This window comes from Mobula hypostoma, chromosome 3 (genome assembly GCF_963921235.1).
Source record: "Mobula hypostoma chromosome 3, sMobHyp1.1, whole genome shotgun sequence".
NCBI lineage: Eukaryota > Metazoa > Chordata > Chondrichthyes > Myliobatiformes > Myliobatidae > Mobula > Mobula hypostoma.
The window spans coordinates 144,765,679-144,778,530 of record NC_086099.1 but is presented as its reverse complement, the minus strand read 5'-3'; the positions used below and the strand labels follow the sequence as shown (position 1 = coordinate 144,778,530).

Sequence of the window (12,852 nt, the reverse complement as noted above, 5' to 3'; positions counted from 1 at the left end):
TTCAAGGTGCAGAAACTTCTTCCATGGAGACACAAGAGACTACATGCTGGAACCCGCAGCAACAGTCTGCTGGAGAACCTCGTTGAGTTGAGCAGGATCTGTGGGAGGCTCATCCATCTGTTGCTGTAACCCCACACTTGTAGCATTCCCCTTTATGATACCAAAGGATTTCAGTCCAGTCAAGACAGCACTTATTTTTACTTTCCAAATAGTTATTGTCACAATTTTTTCACGTTAGTAAATTTTATTCCATTTGCCAGATTTTTACCCATCTATTTATTATCCCTCTTTGTATCTTTCTTATGTCCTCTTATCGTATGAGGAGTGTTTCATGGCTCTAGGCCTCTGCTCACTGGAATTCATTAGTATGAGCGAGGATCTCATTGAAATCTATCAGATGTTCAAAGGCCTCGATAGAGTGCATCTGGGGATGATGCTTCCTATGGTATGGAGATCTAGGATCAGGGGACACAGCCTCACAGTGATGAGGAGATTTCTTTAGCCAGACAGTAGTGAATCCGTGGAATTCATTACTACAGGTGGTTGTGGAGGCCAAGTCATTGGGTATATTTAAGGCAGAGGTTGATAGATTCCTGGTTAGTCGGGGCATGAAAGGATACGGGGAGAAGGCAGGAGATTGGAGCTGAGAGAGAAATAGATCAGCCACGATGAAATGGTGGGGCAGACTTGATGGGCCAAATGGCCTAATACTGCTTCTATATCTTATGGTTTTTTCACGGATTACTTTCCTATACTGTATATCTTTGTGTCATTAACAAATTGATCCCTCCATTCAATTTATTAAAATTGTGACCAGTTGAGGCTCCATCACCACTCTCTGTGGCACTCCATTCATCTTCATGAAGCATTTTCTGCACATTTTCTGCTAGTTCATCAGCCAACTTTCTATTCATGGCAATTTGCTGTATTATATATATATATAATACAGGCATTTGATATGTGCGAATCAAAGGTTATTGCAGAACATAAGATTTTGTGGTACAGCAAATTGTCATGAATAGAAAGTTGGCGTTATATATTTACTTCACCCACTGGTTCTCCCCTATCCATAGGTTGTCATAAAAATGATTTGCTGCAGTCTTCTGTATTTGTAATGAAGCAGACACTGAGATGATCAGTAACAGAGGGAAGATGAGATGGAAAGAAGGTACAGTAGTCTGGTTGTTTCTGACCACTTCAGTGAAAAAGGGATACCTAACACCATCTCTTCTTTCTTTTCTCACTCTACTTTTCTTCATACTCTGAGTTGCTGACAATGTCTAACCCTGCATTATTGCCAGATAATAGAGGTGCAAAACAAGAAAAACACAGATTTGTGACCAGAGTATGCAGTATACTGCAAATCCCTTTCAGAGTTGTGCAGACGTTGCTTTAAGGGTATTAATAAATAGGTTCAATTAGGTTGTGGCGAGCAGCGTGGCTCTTATTCCATGAGCATTCTTCTCTAGTGTTTAAGTTTTGGAATAGAATCATGCCAAATAAATACATTTGGGTCTGGCATGGTGGTTGAAAAACAGAGGGCACAGAACACTGTTGCAGAATAAAAGAGCAACTGCTGCTGTTCATATATCGAGCATCGACTGCTCAATCAGCCTATGGCCACAGACCAACTGGACATCCAAAGAATAAAATCACTTGTACTTTTGTACAATGTTAAGTCCTCATGGGGCTCCTGAAAGGCAATGTGAGGGCAGCTGATAGTTCAGATTTTGTAATCTTTGTGAATTCACATACCTACATGTTCTGACTGCTATCCTGAAGGGCAGCCTTCATAAACTCTATGATGCAGAAATGTGCTGCAGACTGTGAGATGTTGCCAACATTGCCAGCATCGCCTGAGTAGATATAATTTCTTCTATAAAAAATTATATCCACAGTAATCAATTTGGTCTGGCTCTGTTCCATTGCTGCATTTGTGCACAGGAAGTGGCATATCTCCATTATCATTTGGAGATGTTTCTTTCAACTTCTCCATGGAGAAAATTATGGACCGTCTAGGAAAGTAAAACATTTCCTGGAACATGATATAATGGAGAACAAGGAAAATTACTGATCTACATGCAAAATTATTTTCTTAAAAGGAAAATGTTCAAAATGACTTTAATTAATAGAACAATGACTGTATCCTGGTTCAGGTTGTAATGAGGAAAAAGAATCCAATATCAAGTTAGTATGTGGATTGTGAAATTGTCCACAATTTTATTATCATGGGCCTGTTATTTTTTAATGCACATGATCAATCTCAAACTGCCTTGTTTAATGAAGACAAAACAGTTTTCTTTAGACTTAAATATTATTTTTTTAGATTATGATGCCAGGTGTGAGCTGCGAAAGTTATAGCCTCTACATGAATTCCTTATAACTACAAAACAGAATCCATCTTAACTATCAACCAGAGAAGAGCTGGAACTATCTGAAATAACAAATTTAAACCCAGAAAGGGATCAAAGACAGGACTGCAACTCAATTGGAATATTTGCAATTACTTTCACCTTTACCATTCCCAAACTTGTCTCACCCCTACAAAATACTCTTGCACTGACAAAGTGGTTGGTTAATGTTTTACCTGCTTAGTGACATCACTTATCCATGGTGCCACATCTTGTCCATCGCACCAGCCGTTTCTGCCATAGAGCCATGTACCATGTTCATTCGGGACCACACCTCCTGAAACCTTGTCAGCGCAACCAAGAGAAGTGCCTAGATGCAACATATTAGATATTTAATTTTTGTGCATTGTGTGAAAAAATATGCTTTATAAATCAGATTTGTTACAAGTGGTGTGTATTTCATCACAAATGCCTGCAGAAGAGCTTTAATATGTATTGAAAATGTTAGAAGAGAAGAAGTATGATGCACAATGGTGGAATATTGAATTCCGTTTATCTCATTTAGGGATTTTGACAGAGAAAAATCAAGTCCAATCATACAAATACAATTTCCACCATCAATGACACAGACAGATTCATATGAACAAAAAGGCTGGTTGCACTTTTCCTTATTCTAATTTTTCCTTCTTAAATAAGTTGAATTTTGAAAACAAATTAAGTCTGTGAGAAAAGGTAAGGGAAGGAAAGAAAAAGTTGAACTTCCTAAACATCTTTCTTATCCTTAGGACATTACTAAACAGCTTACAGCTATTGAAGTAGTACAACTATTGTAGTATGGTCACTGTTGGAGACCTGCTTCAGAGATGAGGAAGCTCATTTGTGCAGTGTAACCTTTTATATAGAAACCAATGAGACAATTACTAGATAATGGGCAAATCCCCTATTGCCCTGAAATTACTTGCCTCCTGCCCCTATTCTGCACTGTTTGTTCCAGCATGCACACAGTGCAATTTCCCAGCAGAAACCTGGCTTCCAGCACTCTAGGGCAGCTGAATGTATAAGAAAGCAGTCACTGCAGGCAGATGGATGACTGCACTCACAGATGCACTTCGTCATTTAGTTATTTCCGCTACTCCAAACCCAAAAGATGTCAAAACTGTGTGGTTAATGCAGTTGATTGTTTGTGTTGGTCTTTGATACTTAAAAGTTTAATAAAACTTAAGAGCACATTAAGTCATGATTTTTTAAAAACCAAAAGCATTATTATTACATTTTGAAAACAAAACACTCTATTAAGTAAAAACAATTTCAAACAAGAGAAATCCTTACAAAGTTAATGACCATCATCAACATAGATAGCATTAACATTTCGGGGCCACTACCAACCAGAAAATAAATGGAACAACAATTACCAACAGTAGGAGAATTTCATGAGTTGCCTATTTCCTTACTCTTTTAAACTTCATCATCACCATGACAGCTCAGAATGGTTCTGCTTACTCAGATGCTCCCCTTTTCATTAGACTTAAAACCCATTCTCCATCACTACAGATAAATATGTTTGACCTTTTTATAGGCATCCATTAGTCTCGTGAGACTATGGATTTGCGCCTTGGAAGGTTTCCAGGGCGCAGGCCTGGGCAAGGTTGTATGGAAGACCGGCAGTTGCCCATGCTGCAAGCCTCCCCTCTCCACGCCACTGATGTTGTCCAAGGGAAGGGCACTAGGGCCAATACAGCTTGGCACCGGTGTCGTCGCAGAGCAATGTGTAGTTAAGTGCCTTGCTCAAGGACACAACACGCTGCCTCAGCTGAGGCTAGAACTAGTGACCTTCAGATCACTAGACCAATACCTTAACCACCTGGCCACGCACCAACACAGGACCTACAGGATGCATTGTAGCTTATCATCCAGGTTATCTCAACAGTACCTTACTCACCCGAAGCTCTGAAAAGTACAAAGGATAAGAGCAGCAAATTCAGAGGAATAATGAGGATTTCTCCAAATTACAATGCTATCATTTAGATATAATCTGCCTTTCATTCATCATCACTAGTCAAAGTCCTAAAAATGTAATTGTTCATGGCAAAAACCAGATCAGTTTAAGAAATAAGTTCACTGCTACCTTCTCTGGATAAATAGAACTGAACAAATAATTTATCTTTAACACATGAACAAGCAAGATATTTGCATTATTTCAATGACCTCATACATAAGTAAGAATCCCTCACTATTACAATAGAATATTTATTAAACATTTCCAATTTACTGCTGTCTCAGAGATGAGGATATTATTAACATGGAAGTAGTAGAACAGCGATATGCTGTGCCCTCCAAGGTGAGTTTTTTGAAAGTTATATGCATACTAAATGTACTCCTATCTTCATTGATGTTGGAAATCCCAGTATTCATCATACCCCATATACAATATAACAACATTCCAGTAACCAATGACTGACTATGTTTTATCACTAACTTTAGTTATTTTATAAATCCAGTATAAGATACGGCCTAGACAGATTATTAATTATTCTGAATAAAAATGATTTATATAAACTCTTTAGTATATAGTGATAGGGAAGATAAACTATAACAAATTAAAGAAGGTATTATTCTAGTTTTAAATTCTAACCATCCTCTGGTAGAGCATGCATTTAAATACTCACTCAAACAGAGACAGAGTGGTGCTCTATACTTTCTTTACACTAAATCTTTGAGGAAATTAAGTGCTTTTCTAGCTTCAACCCTAAGCCGATCCAACTTGCATACCATTTAACTTCAATGTAAAATTTCAGCTATTTAAAATAAAAATGTGTATGCTGCAAGAATTTAAGTTTCTCACCAGCATTGTCAAAAGTTCTTGAATTATTAAAAACAGCATTGATAACAAAATGATGCGAAGTGACACAGAACTCTCCACACCCATTCTCATCACTTCCATGACCTGTGATCACAGCATAGAGTTCAACCTGAAATATAATAACATTTATGAGACAGAAGCATTTCCTGAAAATTCAAATGTACACAGCTCACTTATTTATCATTATTGCACAGTGAAATGTATTTGTAATGTGTAATTATATTTATAAAGCATTATGATATAGCCATCCAAATTTACAGTGAGATCAATGTGTTTCCATGCTGTTATTACACAGTACAGTATATACTATACTGTAGGTTTATCTCAGAAACGCATTTAAAATGAATATTTTGCACTGATGCCTACTTCAGTACCACTCAAATGTGACCTCATTTTAATTAGTATTGCAGAAAAGAGGGCACATTTGTAAAATTTTAAATAAGTTCTGTCAACAGGGCAATTGCAGAGCAACTCTATATCCCAATTTCAACAGTTTTCATTTATCAGAAATGTAAGTCTTGGTAAATGGTGTTTCTTATGTGAATCAGTCAAATTTCTATTTAAAAGCAGTTCTTCCATTTCACTCTTTTTAATGGACTGTGAAAAGGAAGTCTCACTGGGACACATACACTCCTGTAATCATGATAGTGGAAGGGAGTGGATGTTAACCCTTTTTCAAACAATTATTTTATTTGTCATAGAGCATGACAGCACAGAAGCCAGCCCTTTGGCCCACCTTGTCTCTACCAAACTGTTATTATCCCTAGTTCCAACAACCCACACTTTGTCCATAGCTCTTCATGGCCTTCCCATCCATGTACCTTTCCAAATTTCTCTTAAATGATGCAATCAAATCTGTATTGACCAATTCTGCTACTAGCTCGTTCCATACTCACACCTCCCTCTCAGTGAAGAAGTTCCCTGTCAGGTTCATTTTAAATATTTCACTGTTCGTACTTAACCTATGATCTCCAGTTGCAGTCTCACCCAACCTCCGTGGAAAAAGTTTGCTTGCATTTACCCTGTCTCTACCCCTCACAATTTTGTATACCTCCATCAAATCTCCCCTTATTCTCCTACACTCCAAAGAAAAAAAGTCCTAACCTATTTAACCTTTCTCTATAGTTCATGGCTTCAAGTCCTGGCAACATCCTCATAAATTTTCAAGATCAAGTTTAATTGCTATTCAACCATACATGATACCCATGAATACAGCCAAATGAAACAGTATTACTCCAGGGCCCAAGTACAAGACACAGTACCAACAGTCATACACAGCACAGGGCAGATTAGCACAGATAAGACAGCAGTAAAATACAGTGACACAAAAGTCCATGTCCCTGAGTCAATGAACGTTGCAGCAGTCTGCAGTCAAATACAATACCGCTCGTCTTCTGCCGACCAAATAATGGGCGGCAGCTTCAACTCCAGCACGGACACCGCGCCACACTGCCTCTGGCACTCCAGTGAATCTGACACCACCGGCTCTCTAGGGCAGCTGTAAATGGGCAGCACCGCAGCTTAAGGCCTGGTCCTCGCTACGATTGAGGCCACTCTGCTCCCGACAGTCTGTCAATCGGATTTGCAGCATTCCACATACACAATGTCCAACAATGTGAACGAGTTCTCTGGACACTTTCAACCTTATTGATATCTTTCCTGTAGGTAGATGACCAGAAATACACACAATACTACGAATTTTACCTCATCAAAGTTTTGTACAACTTCAACATATCATCCCATTTCCTGTACTCAATACACTGATTTATGAAAACCAATACACCAAAAGCTCTCTTTACGGCCCTATTGACCTGTGACACCAGGGCTCAAGAATGTTCTGAGTTGCATCTTTTTCAATGCAAGGAGTAATACAGGTAAGGCAGATGAGATTAGAGCATACATCAGCATGTGGAATTATGATATTTTAGCCATTAATGAAACTTGGTTGCAGACAGACGGGAATGGAACTCAATGTTCTGCGGTTCCTTTATTTTAGACATGATAGAGGGGAAGGTATTAAAGTGGGAGGAGTGGCATTACTAGTCAGGGAAAATGTCATGACAGTGTTCGGACTTGATATCTACCCATTAGAGGATTTGCCTAATCTTATCCAACTAACTCAAAAACAAAGACCTGACAATGTATGACAGTATTCTTTGCCAAGTTAATTCCCAGGAATCCTTTCAAAAACTACATAGCACACTTAATATTGTCCACTAAGCCAGGCTTCCTATTGGACCAGGTAGATTTGGCTAAGTAATTAATTCTAAAATATTTGCTAAAAAGTAAGTCTTGAAGTCTAGTCTAAGGTCTGACAGTATATTAATGTGTGTGGTTTGCTTCGACATCAAAGGTGACTTTGACTTACAGTAGTGCAATATATCAAGCACCCTTTTAAAGAGAACTTTTGGACTCTTACCACAGACACAGAAGTCTATGAATTCAAGAGCTTCCAGGATTTTCTGCACTTAATTTAGACTGCAATTTTGGTGAGGCACCTATGGCGTGTATTATTTGGAAGAAAAATTAAATCAAATTACCAAATGCCTCAAATCTCTCCTATGAGGTTAAAGATACTGAGGAATTGTTTCAAAAAAAAAAAATTTTCCCATTTTCCTGGCCATCATTCCTTCATCAATACGTACAAGAAAAAAATCAATATGGTCATAAATTATACATAAAAATACTTAGTGAAAATTGGCTGTAATTTTTTTTTTGTGCAGCACAGCAGCAACAATTTTCAAAAGTAATGCATTGTGTTCCTAGGTAGCTTTGAAATTGTGTTGGTTAATAATAATCTGCTCAGAGAATTGAAACATTGGAGTTCAAAATAACTTAGAAATGCAGATTTCATATTTTAGTGGACATAGTCTGAGAAACCTGGTGCAGTGCATTAGTACAAATTGTGGAAATAGCTGGAAATGTGTTGTCACAAGAAATACATGGGACCCAAAGCTGATAATCTGGGGCAGGTAGGTGGAGAATAGTTAACATAGATCTTAAAGTTGTGGGTAGTATTAAGCTGCATGTGGATTAATAACAGCCATCACACTTTCAAAACAAGACAAGAGCAAGTATTTTTGGTGAACATTGCATTACCTTCGTACATATGAGGAAAAAATAATCTATGGTAGGAATGAGGTATATTAACACTGAACATAATGCCATATACTTTAAAAATACCATCAAATTTTAAGAACTCCTATTTCAGGAAAATTTAATCAATAGGTTGAAGAAAATTAAGAAGGATTAAAGAATTAAGTTCTAAGTGTAGGTAGAATAAAAACAATATGAATCTCTATTGCAATATCTGTTTTGTTGTACAGATATTATTAATTTATAGGGAAATAGGGAAAACAGCTGCAAGAAATTCAGGTGCATAAATGTCAGCGGTAGTGTTGTGCTGAAAATATGAATATATATTTTGGTGTTGGAGTTTATTTAACATTTATTATGTTTTAAGAATTCTTAAAGGAAGGTATATTGTAGATCAAAATGCCAATTATTCTATTAGTTTTAAACTGTTGCAATGTGGAAAACTGTAAAATATAGAAAAACAGCAATTTGAAATATCTTAGCATTTCACATATATAGTCTGTTGTTTAAACAACAAATAAACACTGACATAATGAATACTTAATTTAGAATTGGCTCTTGAATATGTTTACTATGGGTGTGAAAATATTGTTCTTCAAAGTGACTCTGAAGTAACAAAAGCAATGAAGTTATGGTAGACACTAGCAATTCTGCAGATGCTGGAAATCCAGAGCAACACACACAAAATGCTGGGAAAACTCAGCAGGTCAGACAGCACCTATGGAGAGGAATAAACAGTCGACGTTTCGGGGTGAGACATCCTGATTAAGGATCTCTGCTTGAAACGTCAAGAGCATCTTCCATCCTATAAATGCTCCCTGACCTACTGAGTTCCTCCACCATTTTTGTGTGAAGTTATGGCAGAGTTAATGCTTTAGTTTCTACGTATGAGCAATGCTGAAAACTAATCTATATCTGTAAGGGTGAGTTCATTTTCATTAAGAAGTGGAAACATGTAAAGATCATGTGGTGGATTACTAAGTAAGTGCCTTTTTTGTTTGTCATTGTGAATCAGTTTTGCTGCTTGGAAGGAAATGTACCTAGAGTGGCTTGACACACCACAATGATTCTATTCCAGGATGTACATTTGTCAGTGTAGCTACAGGGGTTCAGTAAAGTAGACTGATTCTTCGTGAAGTTGAAAAATGTTCTCCAATTATGAATACCATTAGGACAGGCTGGGTTGAGGTAGCTGGTATGAGTCATTGCTGCCTCACTGCATATGAAGTAAAGAAAGTGTTTCCTGACCTTTAAACAATGGCTCCACTTATTGTAATCAGACTACAATTTATTATTTACCTAATGCAACATTTTCAGCAGTATAACAGAAAGATAGGCAACTACATAATATCACATTGAAATTTGGCGGAAAGCACTATAGATAAATAGCAAGATGATAAAGTCATATTTATATTGTCCATCTGTTTAGCTCACATTAGTCTGTACATGGAAGAAAGCATGCTGAATGAAAACCTATTGTATTTAGTGAGCCAGCTATAGGTTGTATTGGACCCCTAAAAACATGCACTGACACTCAAAAGCCAACCATTTAACATCCTGCTCTCCATAGAGAAGCTAAAGTTACTGGATCGTGCCAATTACAAATTCTCTTTTCCTATTTCTACTAATGGTAATCAAACTGCTCTGCCCACAAGCCTTATGTTTAAGTCTTTAAGTCCCCCTGACAAATTCCCAACAGTCTGAGCCTACAGCCTTATGTTGCGGATTTTGAAGTCAGGCAGGAAAACAAAAATGTAATGATGTCCTGCTGTTAAACTTGTCAGGACCTCTGCATCTTTGGCCTCCTCAGGTTTCCGCCAATATCTTTCACTCTTCCTCTATTCCTATTACAGAAGTCATTCCAATTCCCTTCCGGTTTAGCCCCTAAGTACCTATGTCAAAGGGACTGTGAGTCAGTTTCAGTGCCCAGCCTCATCTGCTTAGTAACTATTTGTGAGGAACAGGAAAGCTGAAGAATAGACACACAAAATATGATCCTCTGCCTATTTTGTTTTTCACAATACTTCAAGTTCTAAAGCTTAAGATTGAATAAGTCCTCTTTGACCATTTCAGATATAAAACACTGGATTTACTTTGGATAAAAGGGGATACACAGAAGGTATAATTCTAGTTCACATGGCACACATCTAGGACATGATCTGGCAACTATACGAAACACTGGTTAAGACCACCCCCAGGGTGCCGTGTGCAGTTCTGCTTGCACCACTGGAGGAAAGATGTCATTGCACTGGAAAGAGTGCAGAGTAGGTTCACTGGAATATTGCAGGGATTGGAGAACTTTAATTATGGTAAGCCTTTGAATAAGCTGGGTTTGGTTTCTCTGGAGCAAAAGAGACAGAGAAGTAACTGATAGAAATATGTAGAACTTTGAGAGGTAATGATAGAACAGATAGTGAAAATCTTTATTTCCAAAGTAGGGATATCAAATATAAGAGGACATAGGTTAAAGTGAGAGAAAGGAGTTTTGAAGGTTATCTTTTTATAGACAGTAGGAACACACTTGCAGAGGAGAAGGTGGAATCAGTTAAAATTACAATGTGTGAGATGCATTTAGACAGATGTTTAAACATAGAAGGACATGGACCGAATGCAGGCAAATTGGATTAGTGTCGATTGGGGGGGTGGGGGTGAAATGGCTAGCACAGACATGATGGGTCAAAGGGCCATTTTTTGTGCCCTACAACTTGGATTTGCAGATGAAAGGGAGATTGGGCCAAGAAAGATATTCGTATCTTTCATAGCAGATGCAAGATTATTTTAAAAGGTAGACAGTTGTTTTATTAAAATGCAACTATTCTTACAGCTATAAACTAACCTCAACATAGGTGATCAAGCATTGAATCCATTTGGATGCTGAGTGACCACTTAGTACTGAAATCTCTTATTTATGAAAACAAACCATATATTTTATCCCATTTATGAATCCAGTACACCCCTGGTGCACGACTGCAGTCACCCAGAGCTTCTCTTGTTTTAAGTGAGCTACATCTGACAATTAGCTAGCAGTTCTGTACAGAAATGCTGGCTAGCTGCAAGTTGTGTCAGTACTCTTCAAGCTTCTGCGTAAGTGCACAGCAGTATGGAAACACAGAGTGCATTGATGGCATTAGCAAAGCTGCTGCTTTACCTCTGCTGCATGTGCAGATTGAACACCCTCTTTGTGAAAGAGAATGAAAAAATGAAATCAAATCATTAGAAAGAGGTGACATAAGATGTTGCATTGTTGTGGATAGAGCTAAGACACTGCAAGGGTAAAAAGACCTTGATGGGAGTAGCATACAGACCCCCAAACAGTAGTAAGGATGTGGTCTACAAATTACAATGGAAGATAGAAAATGCATGTCAAAACCGCAGTGTTACAATAGTCATAGGAGATTTCAAAATGCAGGTAGATTGGGAAAATCAGGTTAGTGCTGGATTACAGGAGGGGGAATTTCTACAGTGCCAATGAGATGGCTTTTAGAGCAGCTCATGGTTGAGCCCACCAGAGGATCAGCTATTCTGGATTGGGTATTGTGCAATGAACCAGAATTGATTTGAGAGCTTAAGGTAAAATAGCCTTCAGGGAAAAGTGATCATAATATGATTGAATTCAGCCTGAAATTTGAGAAGCAGCAGCTAAAATCAGGTGTATCACTACAACAGTGGAATAAAGGGAATTACAGTGGCATGAGAGAGGAGTTGCTAGAATTGATTGGAAAAGAACACTGGCAGGGATGATGGCAGAGCAGCAATGGCTGGAATTTTTGGAAGCAATACGGAAGGCACAAGATCATACATCCAAAAGAGGAAGAAGTATTCTAAAGGAAAGATTGACACCACCATGGCTAACAAGAGAAGTCAAAGCCAACATAAAAGCCAAAGAGAGGGCATGTTAGAGGGTTGGGAAGCTTTAAAAGTTAAACATAATGCAGCTGAAAAAAACATTAAGGTAAAGATGGAATATGACAGTCAGCGAGCCAATAATATTAAAGAGGATTCCAAAAGAGTCTTCAGATACATAAAGTGTGAAAGAGGGGTGAGAGGGATATTGGACCATTGGGAAACAACGCTGGAGAGTTAGAAAACGGAGACAACGAAATGGCGGCATAACTGAATAAGTATTTTGCATTAGTATTCACTGTGGAAGACACTAGTAGTATGGTGGAAGTTCCAGGAGTCAGGGAACATGAAGTGTGTAAAGTTACCATAACTAGAGAGAAGGTTCTTGGGAAACTGAAAGGTCTGAAGGTAGGTAAGTCACCTAGACCAGATGGTGCACCCACCAGAGTTCCGAAAGAGTTGGCTGAAGAGATCATAGAGGGATTAGTAATGATCTTTCAAGAATCACTAGATGCTGGAATAGTTCCAGAAGACTGGAAAATTGCAAGTGTCACTCTACTCTTCAAGAAGGTAGAGAGGCAGAAGAAAGGAAACTGTAGGCCAATTAGTCAGACCTCAGTGATTGAGATGTTTTTTTAAGAATGGGGTCGCAGGGTTCTTGGAGGCAGGTGATAAAATAGGCCGAAGTCAGCATGGTTTCCT

At 38.1% G+C, this 12,852-nt stretch overlaps 1 protein-coding gene across 1 annotated transcript in view; it reads right to left on the bottom strand.

The window, feature by feature from the left end:
- Window positions 1-12,852, bottom strand: part of si:dkey-256h2.1 (uncharacterized protein LOC337520 homolog) — a 203,331-nt gene that overhangs the window by 20,228 nt on the left and 170,251 nt on the right. Inside the window, exons 10-11 of the mRNA XM_063043813.1 lie at window positions 5,194-5,320; window positions 2,588-2,721 (exon numbers count right to left, since the gene is read on the bottom strand). Coding sequence (XP_062899883.1) covers window positions 2,588-2,721; window positions 5,194-5,320 — 261 coding nt within the window. The remainder of the gene's footprint in view (window positions 1-2,587; window positions 2,722-5,193; window positions 5,321-12,852) is intronic.